The 23261-nt window shown below is 41.5% G+C and overlaps 1 protein-coding gene across 6 annotated transcripts in view; it reads right to left on the reverse strand.

Annotated features, from left to right (window-relative positions):
* Positions 1 to 388: 388 nt before the first annotated feature.
* The window catches only part of LOC120797914 (beta-1,3-galactosyltransferase 1-like), a 107019-nt gene continuing 84146 nt past the window's right edge, over positions 389 to 23261 (reverse strand). For all 6 annotated transcript variants that reach the window (XM_040141700.1, XM_040141698.1, XM_040141702.1 and 3 more), the window contains one exon: positions 389 to 2692. In XM_040141700.1, coding sequence (XP_039997634.1) covers positions 1445 to 2431 — 987 coding nt within the window. In that variant the 5' untranslated portion in view covers positions 2432 to 2692 and the 3' untranslated portion in view covers positions 389 to 1444. The remainder of the gene's footprint in view (positions 2693 to 23261) is intronic.

Consider the following 23261-nt stretch of genomic DNA (forward strand, 5'->3'; position numbering starts at 1 on the left):
AAAACAGCCATTGAGCTGCCCATTATACAGATGCTACATTTGATGTACAGTAATCACACATTGCATCAACACTGGCATGGAAAAGAACACGGCCGTGTTGTTTCCAGAGCCACACGGAGATTTCAGTGTCACTCGTCATTTCCCTGTCAGTGACATGTTGTAGAGCTGGGACTCGCTTCAAACAAAGCACAGCTGCTGCAGTGAACAGCAGTCCTAATGAGACACTTTGATTTCTAGGGCTCATGTTTTCCAACAGTCATGGCAACACTTCAGGGTGTAATCTAGTTTCCTTATACGCACACGCGAGAATTAATTTATAGGGTATTTGTGTTAAAAGCGAGTGGAATAAAAACTTTTATATTTTTTCTGTAATAAATACAATATCAAGTCTTATAAAAGCGGTTTATTTAATCTCAAGTAATTGAAAAGAAGAAAGCACTCAAAAGTGTTATATTTGTCTCTCCACTCTCCACTGCTCTTACAGTACATCTGTTCTCCTTCATGTTCAAGTAATAGAAAATATAATAGTCTGCAGCCTGCTCACAGCACTGCCTGAGACAAATAACCGCACATTACACATTAACAGAAGTAACATTCACTTGGGAATGCAAGCAGCCGATATCTTCATGCCGTCTGGATACTTCTTGAAGAAATTTTCACAAAGATCTGTGGATCTGTTGTAAGAAAATATGTCGGATTCTGAGAAGAATATTACAGAGGCAACCAGGTCCGCTCATTAATAATCCTAATCCACAGTTTTTCTGGAGTAAGAACAACATGACACACATGTTTCAGCCTATTTAAATGAGTCATTACACTGTAAACTCACCATGGTCCTTATGATGATGACAGCTGCTGCAGTACCAGACAGTACATCCAACATTAACACCTTGGTCAGAAAATACAACAACTGAGAATACATGAGGAACATTCATAATTAGAGCTTGTGATCAACCCAAGAGGCAAATGTCTGGGTTCAAAGAACTATGTTGGCAATAATGTAATCTGCTGTTAAGGAACTGGGGACAGTTTGTGTCTTGTAGAAATGAGCGGTTTGATACAAGCCTCCAAGCTTCCTGTTTTATAATTTCCTATAAAAATGATGGTGCTGCTGGCAATGATGACCCACCGCCTGAACATTTTGCACATCTCGGAAAACATTTCCAACTTTGTGCCAAAGAGTCTGCGCTGAGTAGGACTCATAACACCTTGGAGTGAGGGAGGACATAATACAGAGAGGTTTGCTTTGGCCTTTCACTACAGAGACTCCTGGCAAAGCAATCAGTGGCCGGACAAAGCCCTGGATTCTTCGTCAATATTGTTCCTTCAGCTCAATGCTATGTGCTGTACAGTATTTACCAATGCCAGTGGTGGAGAAGCAGTTGATAAATGGGCATTCAATTCCTCCCCAACTCTCCAACTGGCGCTAGTGTAAACAGTCCTGCTAACATTTAAGGTGTTTCTTGCTGGTCATGTCATTCCAGATACGGTGCATCTCCTCGGGGGAGATCTGGTGGACGGTGACCACCCGGCGGTAGCGGCAAAGGCTGTAGGCCATCTTCCAGTGGTTGAAGCCGCTGTTCTGAAAGGGGTGAATGCCGAGCTTACGGAGGCACACGCCGACGTACACATCCTCCAGGTGGAGCAGTCGGGTGTGTAGCGAGGTCTTGTATATGAGCTCGGCCACGTCTGCTGAGAAGACGTAACCAGTGCCAGAGCAGAATGGGGGGTACTTGCTCTCTGGGTACAGATCCCTGGGCATGTACCACTTGCTGCGCATGTCTCTGATTGGCCCACCGTTGATGACGTAGCCGGTGAAGTACCTCCTCCTGGGCTTGGTGGTGGGCTTCAGGAGGTTGTAGATGAGGTTCTCCATGTTGACAAAGATGTCACTGTCCGTCTTGAGGACATATTGAGCCTTAGAGCAAAAGGTGGCCACCCAACGCATGCCCATCAGCGTCTTCAGAGTAAGATTGTGGTAAGAGTCAATAAAATCCTCCACCACAATGTCATGAAAGATCTGACTCTCCTGCTCCACCATCTGGTTGAGAACAGTATCAGTACTGCGGCCCAACAGGAAGAGGGTGACCACACGCACGTCTGGAAACGTGCTCTCATCACCCCATGTCTCTCTGATGGCCTGACGGGCGTCAAATTCCTTGTGGGTGGTGCTGATCAGGATGACAAGAAAGGGAGGCTCCGCCTCGCACTTCCTGGCCTCATTGATGAGGTAGCCAAAGTCGTGCGGGTTGAGTGAGCGTGTACGGATGTTGCTGAAGGTGGCATTCTTGTTCAGATTGGGCGTCTTGCGTATTGGGATAGTCAGCTGGCCCACATAGGAAGTGGAGGGCCGGGACACACTCAAGTACCACAGAGCGCTGGCCCAACAAACCACTGTCAGCAAGTATAAGCAGGAGACCTTAGATGGCATCGCTGTTCACTTGGCTGGTGTTACCAGAGGCAGCAGTGTAGGAACTGTTGAGGCCACGCCTCCATGGGTTGTCTTAGATCTGGCGGTGCAGCTTGAGGCTGCCTCCGCAACACAGCTGACATTAATTTCAGATAATGGACTTCTCTACTTTCTAGTGCTGGTGTTATAATTGAAAAGGAGCACTGCAGAGATTTCTTATCATGTCCACGGCCTTACTGTGTCCCATTGCAGCTTGCAGGAACGCTTTCAGCTTTTCAGCATCTAAAAAAAAAAGAGAAAATAGACAGTCAGAGGCGACATTAATCATAACTACATAATGAAACCGCAGCAGTTAGATAAGCGTGTTGTATACAGGTATAACCACCAACACACTCTATCTAATTTTCATGAAAAATGCATGTATAGCAGCAATGCATGTGACATATTTAACAATGTTTTTTATTCCCTATTCATTACAGCCCATAACATCAGTCCACTGGCTAGGCAGGCAGCACTGTGCCACAGCCAGTTACCCTATCATTCCATCACTGCCTCTGATAAGAGCTCTTGGTCTGAAGAAACTGAAAATCCCAGGAAACTCTTTCCATTGATGGGGCCTGCTCTGCCTCTGCTCTGACCACTTTCTGTTTGCAAACGCTGTTTATCTCCATCTTATCCCCCCTGGACCAGACACTGGCTGGCAAATCATAGCCACTCCGGCAGTCTTAGAGCAGGAGGTGGAGGAGGAGGAGGAGGAGGAGGAGGAGGAGGAGGGGTGAGACAGTGAGGGAGAAGGATCAACGCAGAGAAGGTTAAAGTAAAACGTTCTCATGGGAAAAGATTAATTTCCTCTTCCTCTCTTTTTCCTGGTCTCACTCCCCACTCACTCCCACCATTTCCCTTCTCAACCGTACCTTCTATATCTCAATGTCAAAGTGAACTTGGCGCTAGCATGTGGATTTTACATATTTTACTCTGTAATGAGCTACTCCTTCATTAACTGGACAGGGACTGCCGTGGAACTCCAACTTTTAGAGTCGCTGGTCTAATTGGTCACACTGACAGACCATAAGGGGATGAATTTAAGCTCTAAATATGGAATTTGATTAAAAACCTTTGCATTTACTGTATCCCCATGTTGTGTGCTTTCTGTATTTAAATGTCAGTTTGCATTCAAAGGCAGTGATGGATAACTAATTCACAGGTTCTTTTGGTGTCTGAAAACCAAACTAAATCTAATCCTTATTTTCATACAGACTTTTCCTTGCTACAGACATAATCTGTTTTGATGTAGCAGCAGCTCTGCTCTTATTCTGGGGAAATACATTTTTTTTTTTTACCATGCATAGCTAATGATGAACAAAAAAAGTGGTTTAGATCCTATTAGAGATACTGAAATGTGCAAAGATGCTGCTTCTGCTCTGTTTTAAGATGGAAGGGCTGAGATAAAACTGGCTCATTCTTTTATCAGACTCCAGTTTTTGCCGTGTCTTGCGGGGCACAATGGTTCTTTTCATCAGGACTTTTCTCTTATTCCTCCCCCTGTTTCTACTATCTCTTCCCTCTCTTTCTGAAGCAGAGTCATCAATCTCACGGTCCAGTAGAATCCATCTCATCATGGCTGCTTTTCTACACCTCCTCCCTCTCTATCCTCTCAATCACTCCCTGCTTCGCCACTTCAGTGGGTGCTTGATCCATCTTTATATGTCTCACTACCTTCCTCCGCGTCTTTCTTTGTCTCACTCTAAATCCTCCTGGATTTTTGTTGTTTTTGTCTCACTTCAAGTTTCCCACACTTGCTTGCTATTTCTTCACATCATCCTAAAATACCTTTACTTTCTCTTCTGTCATTTTCTTCTGGTGGGATGTAGTATTCCTCTCCTCCGAGCTCACCTCTAACTTACTGACAGCTTCTACCACAATCAGTCTCCCTAAAGCTACTCAATCACAACTGCCTCCACTTCTCCTCCTCCCTCTCTCCCGGACGAAATCACTAAACCATCATATTCATCCACTTTCCCTGACCTCACTCCCCTTCTTTCCTTTCCTCCTGTTTGCACATCAGCCTGTTTTCACCTCTGCTATTTCCTGAGGTGGATCTATTTGTTTCATAATCCTCCAAAATTACTCTTTTTTTCCCGGAGCCCAGAATAACCGATCTCCTCATTTGGCAATGCACCTCACCAAATCCTGAGACTTAACTTCCCCCTAGAGCAAATTGAAAGACGGCTGTATCGTTTCATGCTGTCGTGTCACTTTGAATTACATTAGCTCTCTGTAGAGGTCCTCTCCTGAATATGTTACACTTCCAACAGAATATCAGGGCATGAGATCATAGTTTTAAATTGTGGTGATATACTATAGTTCCTGCAGCGGGAAATATTCAGTAATGTCAGTGTTCCTTTGTGGTTAGCGGAAAGTCATTAAGTGAGTCAGTCTACTGATTCATCAGTCTGGAGAGAGGTTCAAGTACATTGCCAGATAAAGGATGTGGAATGATGGTAGATTTTTGCCAGATCTAAGTATTAAGTAAAGAGGTGGCTAGCTGTACATGTATGTCACAAAAATATCTGTATTCATATTAATAATGGGACTGGACAGGCTCTACAACAGCGGTTCTTCTAAATTAGTCTAGACTGCTTTATTTGCATTGCCATTAAGTTTCCTACTGCCATTTATCATGCTCATAGCATGTATAAGTTTAGCCGCACAGCACATATATAAAGCCGCAGAACTTTTTTGTCGTGAGTTATCAGTATCACTCTCATGTCTGTGCTTTAAACATTAAGCTTCAGGCAGCATCCAGTTAGCTTAGTTTAGCATAAAGTCTTGAAACAGGGGGAAACAGCAAGCTTGACTCTGTCCTAAGGTAACAACATGCGCCTACGTTCTATGTTCCTCACTATTTCCTGGATGGCTGCATGTAAATTCTGTAGCTTCATGTACATCAGCCATTGATCTAATTCTCTGCAAGGACGCAAATAAGACACTAACCCAAAACACGGGACGGGCAAAAGGACTTTTGAACTGAAACAGACTATGGACCAAGTTATTTTCTTCACCTTGAGCAGAGTAGGCTTCAGTTTTGTGCTGCAGTGTGTGTTGGTTAGCCGGCCTCGTTTCTTAGTGCTGGAGCTTGGTGCTCCACTCCAATAATGTTAGTCTGTGGGTAATGGGTTACGCAGTATTTACAAAATACTTCACTTTTGTGTTTGCAAAGCTAATTATTTAGTCATTAATTCCAGAACACGGCCTTTTCTCTGACGATGAACTATAAGATCGCTCTACTATGTGCATACCGTAAACCGTCATAAATGCCTGCTTGGGCATTTTGAATGCACACTCTCTAACTCCAGCTTGTCAGTATACTGTTAAGTCCTGCAAAGTGCCGGGCTTAAATATCAGATCATGTGGTAGAAATAACACGTGGAACGTCAGCCAGGTGTATCCCCAGGATGGACCCCAGCAAACACAACAACAACACAACACTTTGGAGGCTGCACCACTGCAAAGACTGAACTTTGCTGATTGTAGTAGAGTGGGTATGATTTCTGACTGATGACTTCTTGACTCCGAGAAGAAGGGGTGTGACATTCATGGCAAATTGTGACAATCTCGTAACAGAAAAATGACTCCAAAAATTCAGATACTCTTGGTGTATGCTCAAAAGCGGCTAATAATGTGTTTCTTTAGATCCCTCATTCCTTGTGATATCAATGTCATACAGAAATGTCTAACAATAGCATTGAAGTACTACTACTACCTCCCCAGCAATAGTGTGGGTCATAATGACTACCCAGCTAATAAAAGGGCAATAAAAGAGGCCAAAATACCACACTGCAGTAAAAACAGGTATTAACGTGAAAAGTGAGGTAAAAAGAAATGTCATAATTACAGTTATTATTAACGCCCATTCATAGGGCTTATTGCTAATGATCTGCTTAATCTGAACTGGTTGTCATGACAGCACAGTGACAGGCCATAGGGGGAGAGGAAGACAGAGTGAGAAAGACTGGTAGGAAACAGTGGGGGAGAAAAACAGTCAGTCTGCTGTATGCCAGCATTAAGTGTTTAAAATGTAACTCCCCCCAGGAAGTCAATTTAGCAACCTCATACTGAGCTCTGCTGCACCGGTCACTGCCTCCATAACGCCTCACATTGATTCCAAGACTCCACATCTTTTTTTTTTTTTTTTCCCCCCCCACATTTGTGCGGAGGACGCGACAGCTCTTTAAATACATCGGTACAGTGATCAAACATTTATCCAGTTCTTGAAAGGTAGTCACTAACAAGTTGGTAGAAGCTGAGCTTTTTATCGTTCTACAACCTTGATACTAGTTAGTGCTGAGACAGTTAATCAATCGATTGACCGAAAATCCATCTAACAGACAAGAATGGATTAATGATTTATCGTTGAAGTCATTTGTCAAGCACAATATATTCAGCATTGACGGGTTCTTGCTTGTCAAATGTGAGGATCTGCTGGTTTTCTCTGTTTTATACAATTATAAATTGAATGTCTTTTGGTTTTGGACTGTTGGTCTCAGAAAAAATGCAATATGACGACATCACCTTGAGGCTTTGTGATGGGAATTTTTTTTTACTAGTGTCTGACATGTTGTTAAAGGAGCAGTGTGGCTACAAGAGACACATTAAAATAAGAACGGTCAAAATCGAAGCAGCAGAGACCTTAAGTTGAGGTCAGGCTGCTAGTGCTGGAATAGTAGGCTTATCTTGACGTTCCACAGTTTGGCCATCTACTGACCAAACACCTAAGTATTTCCATACGGGGGCTTTTTTAGATCGCTCAGAGTGCAAATCACCCTCTTTGCGTCCGAGTTGGGTTGTGAACTCTCTGCCATCATTAACACCTGGTTGTTGTTGAATTATTCGCTCGTTTCAGCTTCACTCAACATTTCATTTTCAGCCAATGGAAGGCAATTCGATTATACATTAAATTCAAATTTAGAATATTCGGCGATGGTCCAACGAGCTACTTCCTCCAAATACAGGTTGTCCCGATGAAGAACTATTTAATAAGCTTAAAATATTGACATAATTAAAGTTTAGTTGGATGATTTTCTTGACATTGACGTGATGTGATCAGCTTTGTCTAGTGAGTCAACCTTTCTTTTGGACTTGTTCAACTACAAAACCCACTCAAAACTTGTGGTATTGTGGTAGTAGAGTGGTGATGTGTCTTTTCCCTCATAAACAATCCTTGGCTGAACACAGACACTCAACCAGTCGACAGCCCAAAGTTTCTTTATAGCCATTGAAGAATTATTGTTAGCTAGCAACAGCTGATATAATCTTCTCCCTGTTATCTTTGTCTTTTTAAGCACCAAAAGTGCTTATCAGTTCCAGCTAAAACTGAGAAGCCTAGATTGTGGGATCTAGTATTCTGGGCCCTACAATCCCCATAATGCAACTTGAAGGTGAGTCTTCGTTAGACCCTCCCCGCTTAATAAACGCCCACGTCTTTTGAAGTCTAAGCCCCCCAGTTTGTAGCACAGGGCTTTCTGCTATAACTTTATAGTCCCCAAGCCCAAGTCTCCAGAGCCAAAGAAGACACTATGAAACAGTTTTTTACAAGCTGAGCAGCACGGCTCATGATGAGTAAAACGATCTTGAAGTGTAAAAATAGTGAAGTGCCCTTTTAATCAAAAAACAATCAACTAATTAATCAATATTGAAAATAACATTTGCTTCCCTTGTACTGTCCATTATTTACTAATTATAGAAAGTGGTGCCTATTTGTTATTTTATTAAATTTCATTGTATTTTGTTGCTTTCAGTTGCTTCAAGAGCGGTAGTATATAGCAGCACCTTGTTATTACACATTAAAGAAACGAATTACAGATATTACTGTAATATAGTTTTTCGTCCTGGCAGGGGTCAAGAACTTTGAAAGATGTGAATCATCTGTTCTGTTGTCTTTACCAGTCAAGTGCCCTCTATAAGCTGGACCAGGAAGCTCGGCGGCTACAGAGATGTAGGAGCGTCAGTCTCTTTTAATGTTGCACCAGATAATTGATTGCAGTCATTAGTTGCAGCATAGAGTGACCTTGCTTGAGGGGGCGTGGGGGAGGTGGCGGGTGGGTTGGGGGGACTGTGTGTATGTGTGAGTCAGTGAGGGAGGCGATGAGAGAGAAAAACAATAGGCTACACCACGTGTGACTGCAAGGTGGTTTAATAGACTGCAGTGTCTGTTGTCTTCGCTGGAGGTACAGTACGTGTGTGAGAGATGAGCTCAGAGGGCAGACACGTCTGAAGGTAAATAAATCATACTCTGAGCTTTGGGATGGCATCTTACATTCACGCTGCCTGCTTCAATATTACAGATTTAATGATTGGCTGAGAAAAACAGGAAGCAGTCTCCATCACTCGCAGTTTTCATGACAGCTGATTTAAGCGAAGCTGTCATAATGTTTGGTGTTGAGAAATTCTTTACACTCCGGCATTAGCATTTGAAAGCGAGGCATGACCTGTGAATATCAGTCAGCAACAACAACAAAAAGAATCAAGTGGATAATGGAAGCAAAAAATAATTGCTTTTTATGTTTGACAGTGGAAAAAATGGTCCTCAGGGCCAAATTGTATTTATCAAACACACTTGCCACCGTGACTCCAGCGTATGTGATATTGCCTATGCTTTATGATTACTAAACAAATAACAGATTCATAGGAGGAAGCAACTCACACACACTTTCCCCTCAAACACTGAAAAAAAATACAGACTCCAAGGCCAATGAGAATACATGCTACACATGAATGTTGTGATACTGGAGGCATCTGGATGTGAATAATGGGCTGTTTTTTTTTTTTCTTTTTTAGCATTTCAGCTACAGTTCAGGACCTGAAAGGAGCTTTTCTTCATGGGTTGTAAGTATCTGATTTGGAAATGTAAACATACAACACAGAGCACACTTGAGCACACCTTTCTCACTGATGCTAACATGCGCTAACAAATGTGACAAGCTCAACAGGAGGTTTATAAAAACTAAAAAGACTAACTGTCTTCTGTTCTGTGTTTGATCCTCTTTTCCTCCAATCTTCTGCCAAGTCTAAAACCCATTATTTCGGCTTCTAAACATTCAAAAGGGGAATTAATGTGTGAGGAATTTCACGGCAATGGCGAAATTGGTTTGCATCCCACCTAATAAGAAAGAGGCACAATGGACATGTCAGGGCTGGAAGGCTCCCAGTGTGGCACTACCTATGCTTTTGTTTCCTGGATAATATAAGAGGTAGTGATTGTTGTGGAGCAGCACAGCTGTATAGTGAGTATTACAGACCACAGGCTGGACACTCTGGGCTTAGTGCAAAACCTCTGAATGCAAAGCAGCTTAGGAGTGACAGAGGAAATGGGATATCAATAGCGGACCACAGATTTGGCTGCTGTTGAAGCCTGATGCTCCATCCTCACTTCAGTGCTGACTTGAGCCCAAATTGTGTTGGGGCATATCCAGTCTGTTGGCCAAGCACTGCTTGCATGAGATTCTCGGTATTTGTTTTGAATCGCTCACGCTTGCCTCAAAGGACATTATGATTGCTTAAAGTTGAAACTTGTTTAAAGTCAGTTTGGTTTCCTGAACCTTGAGAACTTATCAAACAAAACCTCATTTGTGGGGAGCTATGGCTCCCACCCATCTGGTGCCAAACACAGCTGCATTTCATCATTACACAGTCAGTTATTTCTCAGGAAGAATGGGTAACCAGACGAGCGCAAGTGCATTCGGTTTGTTTTGTGGTGTCATGAGAAACAGCACTGGGCATTGCTGAGGTGCCTTTTCTGGCAAACAGCTTCAGCCAGCTCCCCACACTGGCCAGACCTGTGCTCTGAATGCTTAGCTTCCTCATGAATTGGAAATGACTACTTGATTCATGCAGGTAACACATTTCACTGTCCGACTGGGTGACATTGCTGTTATACGATATTCCAGCCCGGTGCTGCATTGGGGTAAGTGATGACAATGCTCCAAGAAGACAATGGGATTATATAATACCACTGAGGCACCCAAAATTAAACATTTTGTGATACCAGCTGGTGTGAACAAATGCTTGAATAGCAAGGAAACAAGGCAGGGTGTTTGTACTGTGATGATGCTGAAGGGGGGTAAAAGCAGTTTAGGATTGATATGGGAGAATAAGGTGGAATAACCTTCCTAGGATCTGCCTGTAGAAGTCAGTTTTATAGTACTGGTGAAATGTATCAGCTGTAGTCACAGGAGATCCCAAGCACCTGGGGCAAGGCAGTGTTCACTTCTTTAAACTTTTAAATTATCCAGGGCACAGTTTTGCTGAGCACACACTCTCAGCACTTCAGCAGTAGCCTGCCTCACGTTTGTAGACTCACATCTGAGAGCTGCTCGGTTAGTCAGTTAAGAGCACCGTTAACCATCTGCAGGGGAATGATTCACGATCAATGTTATATTTCTAACTTTGTACTGCCCATTGCTCTGATGCTATTAGTGTATCACAGCTCATTTACCTGCTGCATAAATGCCTTCCCACCCAACTTCTTCAAAACTTTCGTCAGCAGTATGGTTCAAATACGAAAAGTAAATTCTGCAATCAAGGATATCTCGAAAGGCCTTCAAAAAAGCAGTAAGTAAGCCCCTCTTCAAAAGCCTGCACTAGATCCATCTGTGCTTAACAATTACAGGCCCATATCAAATATACCCTTCATGGGAAAAGTCACTGAGAAAAGTGTCTACTAACATCTAACATATAATTACATTAATCAATTTAAATAACTGTTTTGATGAATTACAATCATTTGTTTTCTTTTTTTTTTGTTATTACACCAAAACTGTACTTGTTACAGTCTTATGAAGGCTTCGGGTGAAGACTGACTTGGGCTAAATTTCTATTAGAGTCATGTTAAATGTCTTCGCTGCTTTTGACACAGCTGACAAAGGTCCCACTTGCAAGACAGGTATTATTTTCTCTCAGTTTTATCTCTATTACTTTCAAGCAGTTCAGCATGACCTGTGGAGTACCACAAGGATCAATAATTGCCACCCTTGTATTCAATCTATACATGCTACTGTTAAACCAAATTTTTCCAAAACAACAACATAAATTAGCATACTTATAAATACGTTACTCAAATCTGCATTTCTGTTTCTGCGGATGGCCATGGTCCCATTTGTTTATTTTACTGTTCTGATTTTAATTTATTTTGTTTTGGGTATCTTATTCTATTTTATCCTCTGTACATTTATTTGCTGGATTTTATTTAACGGTATTGAAGATTCGATACCTTTGCCACGTAGGTTATGTTTTCATCCATGTCTGTTTGTTGGTAAAAGGGGCAGATCCAGGAATTTTTTTTAATCACTTTCTTTAAAATTCCCAGATAGGGAATTTTTCAACATCTTCATCAATATTTGGCCTTGGCAGAGGTATGTGCGCTACTATGGGCCATTCTAGATTTAATTTTGTCTTCACCTTGTAACATTGGTTCGAATGGTGCTACATTAATACAGTTAATTTTATTATTGACACGCTTTTTCAGTGCATTGAACAATTTAATTACTGAATGTGCCAGAATTTTCTCTTGCAAAGCAAAGACAAAATTGAGTTATTTGAGTTATATTAAATCAGTTACAGCATCAGCCTTTTATCATCTCAAACTATTGCTACTGTGAGAGGACTCGAAAACTTGATCCACACATTCATCTTCATTGGGCTAATCTGTGATAACAGTCTTGTTTCAGATCTATCAGAAAAAGCTATCTTTAAATACAACTTGTTAAAAATGCACATGCAATAGTTCTCACCAAATAATGAAATATGACCCAAATACACCCATTTTCAAGTCTCTGCATTTGTCATCACTAAGCCAGAGAGTGAGGACAAAGATTTTGAGATACTGCTGCTGCTCTATAAAGCACTTACAGGGCGACGACCAAATTAGATTTGACATGCTATCTCCATGTAAACCATACAACACATGCCTTTTGTCACTTTGCTACAAATATTTGGAACAACCTCTCTGTTGTCTGTCAGACTGTTCAAACCTGACCATGTAAAAATCTAATCTTAAAACATACTGGGGTTCACTGCCTATTACTGATCATTTGTCCCTGCTTTGGTTTTACCATTTATTATGGAATCTCATTTTAATGTTTTTTTCCATATTGCCATGCTTATTTTATGCAATTTGTAATAAAGCACTTTAAATTCCCCCTGTGTGTTAAATGTGCTATATAATAAACTGCCTTGTGTTTTTGGTCATGGTGGTTATTTAAAATAATTAAAATAAACACTTCAGTAAAAATAATCCAGGTTCCATGCACAGCAAAACCTACCGAAACCCAGTCCAACAATGTAATAAATCCTACAAAATGTTATGTCCAAAGTCATCACAAGGGTCTAATGATCAATAGTAATAATTTTGGTGGACCATCCCCAGTACATGCAAGGGTTGGGATAACACAGCTGACAGAGCCTCAAACAGACATCCTGGCTGCTTTGATATGATTTGAAACCAACCACGAAATGGTTTAACAGAAAACAGCTCAGCAAAAAAAAATCATATTAGAGGTTGTAAAATGATATTTCCTCTCGGGGCTGATGTTTGTAGCAGTCATTTTCCACATGCAATAAAGCATATCCGTCGGTCCCACTGGGCTTTATCAACACAAATCAACTAGAACCGCCTTAAAAAAGTATTAAAAGGAAAGAACTTTAAAGCTGAATAATCAAGTTTGTAAGTTCACCACTCCGAGTGGTAGTGAAGGGCGGCTATTTCAAAAACTTTTATTGAATTTCAACACCCCTGATCATCCAAGACGATGTTAGTGGACTGCATGCGGTGCAGCACTCTCATGTTTACCAATCCAGCCGGTCTGTGGTGCCCTATACAAAAAGATCTGCTGAGTCCTGTCTATTATGAACAGAGCTCACTCGCTCATTACTGTTCTAAATTTCACTTCAATCATGCTTTCTACACCTGACAGCAGAATTTCCCTCGTACAAGCAAGGAAAATCTGTCCATCTGCTCTTCGTCTTGATCTTTGTGAATTAAGGTGATTTGTTTAGTGTAGATCTTACAAATCAAAGATTTTATAGTAGGACATATCACATATATAACCGTAACTCTATGTTACATGACTCTTTGAGTCTCAACCTATGCAGAGGCACCTCTGTGTAAGGCTGAAAAAGAAACTGAGAAGGTAATCAATACAGCAGTAGCCTGCAGCGGAAGTGTATAGACACTATAGCGCCAACCTCTCAGACCCTTCTCTTCACGCATTTAAACACTTTCCCCCTATTTATCCGCCTCTATTGTTCCTGTGCTCTTTCTCTCGCTTGAACACTGACCTTAAACCTGTGAAAGTATCCACAAGCAACTTTAACACGAAAAAGCAGCGGCAGCCCCAAGTCTGTGATGAGCTTGTAAATTTCCCTGCTATTGATCCAGCACTGGAGGGTCTCTCAGGGTGTTTCTCTCTAATTTTATTTTCCTTCCCTACATCTTTCAGCAAAGCAATGAATCAGACTTCCATAATATTGTTTGAGCGATATATCCCTAGGACAGGAACTTCCATCAAAAGCACAAAATCTGAACCGCACGCGCACAAACACAGACATACACAGGAAACATGAAAAAGGTAACAATAAGTGAAAGAGGGAGAGCTTTAATTGATCCTTTAGAGAGCTGAAATATTCAGATCAACACTCCCATTAACATTCTGAGTGAACACCTTTCTCCCAGCATGCTCATTTTTCCATATGGCAGCAGTTTCTATGGGAACAAACAAATCTACCGGCCACTTAGCGATACGAACTGCATGCGAATCGTGTTATTCATATGAAGTGTTTCACTCCAAAGCTGAGGCCACCAGAAAAAAAAAAAGTGGCACTTCAGCTCGTGATGGATTGGACAAAAATTGAGATAAGTGATGTTTCATTCTGAACACAATTGGGTAATATCCATACTTAGTTGATAGCATTAGATCACTTTTAAGTACACCCTCCTCTCTAGTTTGAGGATAATGAATAATAATTTGAGGTAAGCATTATTTCCCAAAAATGAGCTGGACTTGTAGTGTAGCGAAACATTCATTTAACATATTATATCTGCAGCATAGTCTGTGCTGTGTGTTTTTTCCTTCATCTGTTGAATACAGATGCTGTGGGTCATAGAGGTCTTCATGATTTTCCATCTCCACAATGGGTTTGCTGTCATCCGTCGTTGACGAGCGGTCCGAAAAGTGAAGAGTTGTAACCCGACAGCAGTCGTGTGATTTTTTGCTTACCCTCTTTCGGCGTGGGGGAGAGAGGAGAGAGAGAGAGGAAGAGAGAGGGAGGGAGCGAGAGAGAGAGAGAGGGAGAGAGAGAGGGAGGGAGCGAGAGAGAGATAGAGAGAGGGAGGGAGAGAGCACTGGAAAACGAATGCCCTTGAGCGAATGTTGTTAACTTATTGACATAATATAATCATATCCTACAGTGGTTTTCATCAACATTAAAACCAGTTACCAGTTTTAACGTTGTGGCTGGATTAAAAAATACATATATATATATATATATAGGGCTTTTATGTAGGATATATTTATATTAGTGCATATTAATGGAATATATGAATTTCTCTATTAACGTTTGCATCTGAAAGTTACTACAAGATATTAAACCAGCTATCACAGAGGATGGAGTAGCCTTTGGTAATATTCACTCTAATCCGTTTCTTCCATAATTAATAAATTCAATTGTACAAATTTTTAATATTTCACACGTCAGTCACGGATTTATCAATAAACAGTATTAGTTTGAAAGGTTGCATAAGTCATTAAACGTAGTTGTTTGCCGGTAAATTCTGCTACTTCCTGTGGAAAACAGTGGATCCGAATCACCCACTTTGAACCCTTTCGAAGCCACATGAGCCCTGTGACCCGCCATGTTTTTGACCCCTTGCTGTTGTAACTCTCTCATCTAGTGATAGGAGCCACTATGGTCACTTTCTTCTGGCATCTGCCGAGCGCCACTGCCACTGCGCCAGCTTACTGTTGGGATATCCTGGAACAGAAGCTAACACTGTTTTCAGAGCAAGAATAAAAGAAAGAAGTGAAATAGCTCCCGACAGTATGGAAGGGATTCAGTTATTGAATTTTTACTTCATTTATTGACACTTGAAAACACAAAATGTACAATTCAGACACATATCTACAGTAAAGTATGTCAAAAGTTAGTGATATACTATATGTGCACATGCATGCAGCATAAATCTCCCATGGCCTCATGATGCCCACAGACACCGCAGCACCCTGTTCTCAGAGGATGACAGATAGCAGTGTTAGCAGGCTCTGCAACATTAAAAGGCCATATGCTCACCAGAGGGACTGCTGCACTGCGGGCATCAATTAGCGCCGACGCACATCTGCTGACAGACACACCCAGAAACCTACTCAGGACAACTTTCTCCGGAACACCTCCCGAGTTGAGCTCTAATACTAACTTCCCGACTTCTGAACAGACACACGCGCTTTTACGCACACACGTTATTCACACTGACTAATTTACCCAGGCAAACATCTGGAAGGAGCTGATGGAGGCAGAGGATTAGTGCTAGACCAACATATGTGCAGGGCTGCTGCCCAGTGGCAGTATTCCTCCGCTATGCTGTGGAGCTCCAGCCTCTATCTGTGGGCGAGGAGTTATCGGGAACACCATCTCAACGCTGGCGGACATGTACCGCGTGGAACAGGCTGAAAGCATCGCGTTTTATAGCAGGGCCCAGACAACTGCACCTGTCTAGATAACACACACAACTCCAGGTTATAGTGATGCTGGGGGAGGGGGACCCACACAATGCAGAGGCAGAGACAACACAGGCACACACACTTACTGGTTTTTATCTAATGTGCTTACATGAAGACCACCAGATGTCTCCTCTCTGTCTTTCCATGCAAAAAAGAGAGTAGTGGTAGACCTATGTGCAAACACAGGTGCCCACACACGCACACACACACACACACGCACACACACACACACACACACACACACTCACCTGCTTGGTGTCTCCCGTTACAGAGCTCCTGTTAGCTGCTCTGTTGAACCTGAGCTGAGCGGATGTCAGATGAAGGAAGGGTCCTGTGGTAATTACCTTGTCACCTAGTCTGTCCAACACACTCACTCACTCACTCACACACACAAACTCACTCACTCACTCACTCACTCACTCACTCACACACACACACACACACACACACACACACACACACACACACACACACACACACACACACACACACACACTCACACATTGCTAGAGTGCAGTGGCTCCAGAGGGGAAGTCTGCAGCGTCTTCACATACTGCCTGCAGGTATACAGTAACTATTGTGTGTCTGTGTCTATCTAGTGTAAACACAGGTAAGAATTATGATCATCTGTATACTGGGACATTCAGCTACGTGATTGAGTTTTGCAGGTAAACGTGGGTTTAGGCAGAGAATTGCACAGGAAAGCTCAACTGATTTGTCTATGGTGCCAAAAGTGAAACCTACAAAACATACATGTGCTAATACTGAACTTCTTCTTATATAGCTGCTAGCTTATATAAACTATTTCAGAGTTTTAGACAAATATTTCACATAGTTACTATGGTGACTTACGTGATGCTGCTGTTTACACCGTATCTGGCAACAATGGACCAAATATAGGGTCGGGATTTGATTCTTTTCACCAGATCTGAATCCTTGTCAAATCCCTTACTGAATCTACTAAGTTTCAGCTTTTAGGATTTCAGTAAGCAACTAAAGCTACAGTCAGGTAAAACTGAGAAAGATTCCCTTGATATTTGCGATCGGCTTTTGTCGTCTGGTGAGGCAGAAAGTTTTTATTGGCAGCGTAATTAATGTTGACAACCTGAAGCCAAAAGCTGAAAATGAGATGTTAATAAATGTACAAATATCTGACATGTTGAATTAATGGCTGTGGCCGCCTTGTCTTGCTTCCGCTGATTCAGAATTATTAAACTGATCAGGTTAAAATATTAATATGATTCATGCAACTTTAACTGATATTCTCCTGACATTGATGTGGCGCCATCAGCGGATCATTTCTTTATGGATGAGACACCACTCTGTTGAACTGCAAAAAAAATAAAAATAAAAATCAAAGGATCACGTTTCCTGAATGCGATGAAGTTTGCTGCTCTTTTGCTATACATGACAGAAATGTTTGTATCTTTGGGTTTTTGGACTGTTGGTTGGAAAAACAAGCAGCGTGAAGAAGCGCCCCTAAGACATTGTGATGGGCATTTTTCACAATTTTCTGGACATTTCACGTACTAAAGGATTAACTGATTAATCAAGAAAATAACTGGCGGATCGATCCATGAAGAAAGTAACGGTTGTTTGCAGCAGGGGTGGAGCGGCGGTCCAGGGTTATGTTTCTCTCTCCTCCTTAATGATCTTTGGATGAGCACAGACGCTGGTTTGCAGAGAGCACATTTAAGCCCACCTTATCTAATTCACGGTGCTTTTTGAAATCCATGACATGTACTGTTTACAAATCATTAGCAATTACAATGAATGGCTGGTATTAAATACAAGCATTTACATTGCCATTACCTTTGCAGCCTACACGGTACGACTGAAATTCTAAAATTAAATAAATCAATAATAATAATTCAGATAAATGGCAGCCAGTGGATGTAAAGGGGGGTAGATAAATATTAATGGACACATGCTCCTATCTCCTCACACACACACACACACACACACACACACACACACTGACACACATTCTTCAATGTCCTACAGCAATCGCAGCAGGCACTTTAGCTGCTCTGACGTGTGTGTGGACGGCGTGATAACCCGCGGTCTGACTGCCCACAGCTGCCTCGGGCCCCCGGAGGTGAGGCAGCCATCTCCAGCCAGCGTGAGGTCCGGTCAGAGGCCGTGCTGCTCAGTATGCCCCCGGTAGGGAAATGATTCCACCTGTCAGAGCCGCTAAGTTTCAGCGTTACAGAGGTGAGACGCAGGAGGGAGCAGGTTTCTGAGTTAATTTGAGCGGAGTTTGGCTTCGACCTAAACCTTGGCAGAAATACATACTCTAGTTTTCATTGTTCTGTCAGCCTGTCAGACGCAGTTTGGCTTTACAAATATACACATACCCTATCAGCATACACGGATGCACGCAAAAACAAAAACAGAGGAGTCTGCAATCCTCTGAACTTTTAACCTCATCAGCATTGGCTGGAGGAGTTTTCAAAGAAGTGGTATTAAACATAAACTGCTTTTGTCAGTGTTGAAGCAGCAGGAAGATTTTCTTTTAGGCCTGATTAATATTTAAATTCTTCCATGGAGAATCGGACAAGGCTAACTTGTGTGGATACTGGCTTACTGTAACTCCAACTGGGAGTCTTAGGGTCTCTGAATGTCACTTCAGTGAGAACTTTCCAAACATTTTCAACCGCAGGCCAAGCTTTCGACAAAGAAGCCAATGTTACATAGCGGCAGGGGGAAAAAAGATGAAGGGAGAAGGGGAGGGGGGTGGTCAAGAAGCCTTTCTGCAAAAGCAAGAGAGAGAGAGAGCAGGGTATAAAGAACTGAGATGAAGGAAAGAAGGGGGGCAGAGTTATGGGGCAATCCTAAACCTCATAAGTAGAATTTTTACTGTCCCATAGCACAAAATGACCATAATATATCTGCAGTGGGTTTAATAAGGCTGCTGATCAATACCAGTGACTCGACGATTGTTTTGCCAAAAGCTGAGGCTTCAAGTTTCAAACCTTATAAATAAAACGTCCCCTTAGATGATTTAACACCCCTTTAAAGTATTTGTCTTATTAGAACCTGCAGTGAAGAGGTTTAAAAGTGATCTTTGGGGAAGTGACTCTAGTCAGTCAGTCTTTACAGGCAGGTTAAGGGACTGTACAAAAATGATTGGGGTGGGGAGGGGTTCCTCTTTTTTTAAAAGGCAAAACATTCCCTAGAATTATTCACATTTTTGTTGAACCCTCCCCTAGACCCAGGTGCCTTGAAGACTCAGAGGGGACTGTTTCTTCCAGACAGGTGTGCCACATCATTTGCATGATGTGTTCTGGCTTTTGCACGATGTGTGAGATGTCTACATCTACAGCCTCTGCAATGGTTTAATGGAGAATTAGTGCCGCCAGCTGCTAATCTCTTTGCACCAAGTCCTACTATTAACATAATCGTAGCAGATATAAACATGCATTAATACGCATTATCCTTGGCCCCATTTTCCAGAAATTTGGCTAAAATTTGTGCTGCATTTGAATTGGAAATCTGTTGACGAGGTGTTATCTCTGGTTACGGCAGGTGCAGTGTACTGATTCCACTACATTCAGTCTATCTCTATCTTTTAGGTAGCTAACCTTATGCGTAATGATGACACCCTTGCAGGTGGTGCGGGGGTTTTTTTCGGCCATATTGCTAAGTCCATTAAATAAGTCAATACGATGATGGTTTTAGAGACAAGACGTTGTGCATAATCAAAGCTCTTCAACGCCAGAAGTGTCCTGGTAACAGTTTAGTTTACTGTGGAAGAAAGAAAGAGTAAAGAAGAAATAAAGAAAACAACATGAGAACTACAGCAATCCACATCTATTCTGTTTCTCAAACCTGGCAAATTGGTTCGGTTTGACTTGATTCTGATTAGGAAAATGTGGCCCTGGTATAAAAATAGGAAATAGGACTGCCATCCTGTGCATGGGCACCTGATTTTTACACAGCCGTCCCTTCAGCAACATGGAAAAGTACAAAAAGTTTCATACAGTCCCCAACAGAAATGTCTGTATGTGTGTGTCTTTACGTCGGAGTGTGTCAGCGATGACGGGAAGTGATCCAGTAGCCGTCTCATTGCTCATGACGGCTGTCAGATGCGAGATCCATCTGTGTGATTAGCTGCTGGATGGGCTGACTTTCCTCCGGGACTGATCGATCTGTAGCACTGAGATGACGCCCTCACTGTCAAAGATGACCGTGCGTGTCTCAGTGTATGTGTCTGTGTGTTGCATGTGAGAGAATATATAAATGTTGCAATAACACAACTTGTTGTATTCTATTTTTTTTCTAAATTTCCTCTCTAATACATCAACAGGCAAAGAAAGGATAAGGCAATGATGCAGATGAGTAAAAAAGTGTTATAAAAAGTACAGATTGCGCTTAATTAGATATCATTATGATGTACTATGTAAATCATAGCACATTAAGCAACAAATCAACATACATAGCCTTGACCAATAAAGGCCTTAGTATATACAAAAAGCAGAAAATATTGCACAAGCCTTCAACTTCATCTATCTTTTCATTTGCTGCTCCTACCCAGCCTGTGTTTTTTTCTTCCCTTTTTCCCCCTGGCACCTTCCTCTCATCTTCCAGCCTGTCCTTGACCAACTGCAAAATGGCCTCCATCAAAGGAGGATCACTCCGCTCCTCGTAGAAGTCACTTGGGTTTAGTCTTTTTCAAAAACAAAAATTAGACCATTAGACCACCTTTCCCTTTGTCTTGGCTATACAGTACAGTTAATGTCTAATCATTCGTGACCAACAGGGGAGCGTGGCGTGCACTATTGGAAAGATAACTTGCTCTGATTTCACCCGAAATCTGAGAAGGACATAATCCACAACCCATTTCTCATTCCTCACGCCAGCCAGCTCCCTGCAGGTACTCTGAGCCTCTTTTGAGAAACACTGACATCTCTTTCACTTGGAGACTGTCCCTGCAGCAGCTGCAGCGGTGTCAATCATGGCGTCAAATCAAATCTGCGGGACTTTCTCATGAGACTTTCTGCCATCCTGAGATACTGCACAGACATTTCATATCTTACCCAGCAGAATTTCTAAAGTTTTAAAATGAGTTTTAAATCTCCAAACCCCCAACAATACCAACACATAAGAAAGAAATCACACCGTGATCCCTTTCGAGATCCTCTCTGCGATTTCGTACATCACATTTTGAGTTGCCCTTTCTTGTTGTACGAATTTTGTTTTACTTAAGGGTAACCTTTAAGTTTTTGACCACTAGTGGTGCTGTGGAGCAATGTTTTTTTCTTCGAAGCGAGTCCCTGTTTTGTTTGTATCATCGATGATGCAATTCACAGTCCGTATTGTTGGCTTTACCATATTCCACTGATTGAAAATTGGTAGCTAACACGAAAAAAGACGTGCAGCAATGCACCCGCAAAGGCAGTGAAGAAAACTGCTACATGGAATTCAGCAAAGTGGTATTTTAAATATTTTCTTAAAAATTGGCTTTGCAATTGTTTTATGAGGAAGGAAATATATCCCCGCGTGTCAGTTTGACCCCTAGGATACAAACAATGCGTTTTGTTGAGAAACACAGAATGTAAACATAACTTTTATTTGTTTCCAAAAACTCTAACTAACGTGACTGAGCTGTCTGTAGTACTTGGTTCAAGCATGTTTGGCCCAAAAAAAGGCCGGCCTGGGACATTTTATGGTGGAGTTTTCAAAGGTAAGGATATTTGATGTAGTTCAGTTTCCTCCTTCTTTCTTCTGACACTCACTGAGCAGAATGATGTAACTTAATACTGCCAGAAAGTCTGCAGACTTTACTAACTGGCTCAGCCAATCCTTTGAGATGTCCGCTGATGATACAGATGGCAGTGCTATGGGACAAAAAAAATGTACGCACATCCAAAAAACACAAACATAAGAATCTGCATAACTGTTCTTTGCTCCTACAATGTTTTCTTTATCTATTTAATGTTATGATCAATAAGATCTTCTGCTGGCCCAACAACAGTACGTAAAAAACGTAATGGGAGCTAAGAACAGTGTGCAGATTCTACTTTTTGCCAAAGGTAATATAGCTGACTGTTGTTGTTTAGAAAAAGCTGAATATTACCATGAAATACAAAGTTTTCTAATTGTAAACTATTATGAATATGATTACTCTGTTATTTCATGGTATGTTTGTTTAAATTATTATATTAGTATAATTTTTCTGATTTTTTTTGTACATTTGTAATGAAATACAATGAATAATTAGGTAATATTGGCAATAATGTTTCAACTAAGCAAAATATAAGCACAGTAACAGTCGTAAAGCTCAACATAGACCGTTTCAGTATGATCACGAGGGGAGGTGCAAATCTGTCAGCCGGGTGAAGTGTATAGAATAGTCAGTGATGGTTTGTATGACACCACAAAAAGAGAAGCAATCACTCAAAAAACTGCTGTGCTGTTTTATCAAAATGCAGATGAGCAGGTCTGATCTACTTCTATAAAGGCAGCACTGAATATTACATGACTTTTTGTTATTTTCATACTAGCTTTTGCTAATTTGTTGTTTAATTTATTCATCTTTCATAAAAATTTTGTGTTAACTGTATTTTATACTTTAGTGTTACATTTCTTGAGTTTTACACATTGTTCTTGTCCATAAAAACAGATGTGTACATTAAAAATGTCATGTATTTCACCTTAATGGAGAAAAATCTATGCAGCAAGATGAAAGTTATTGGATATATCAACCATTTGGTAGAGAATCATAATCCCCCCCCCCAAACAATGTGTCAGACACTGAGTCAGATAAAGAAAAACCTCCCAACTATAGTCTACAGCCATTTCTTTGAACTCTCTTTGAAACCGTGTTGTTGCCCAGCATCCCCAAGTCCTGAATCTGTATCACTGTCAGGTCAGTGTACTTTTCTCTGCAGCACCTTTATCCCGTTCTGATGAACCAAGGGAAGGTGAGGAAGGCAGGAGTCACACAGTCCACGAAGAGAGAAGACCAATTTTTCTTTCCTCACTGCACTGAGAATCACACATCCGATTAAATGAAGCTTCTTTTTTGATATTTGCTCAACACTTTTTATACTCATCAGAATAAGCATTTTAGCCTGCGT

The sequence above is a fragment of the Xiphias gladius genome, chromosome 13, assembly GCF_016859285.1.
Source record: "Xiphias gladius isolate SHS-SW01 ecotype Sanya breed wild chromosome 13, ASM1685928v1, whole genome shotgun sequence".
NCBI classification, from domain to species: Eukaryota; Metazoa; Chordata; class Actinopteri; order Istiophoriformes; family Xiphiidae; genus Xiphias; species Xiphias gladius.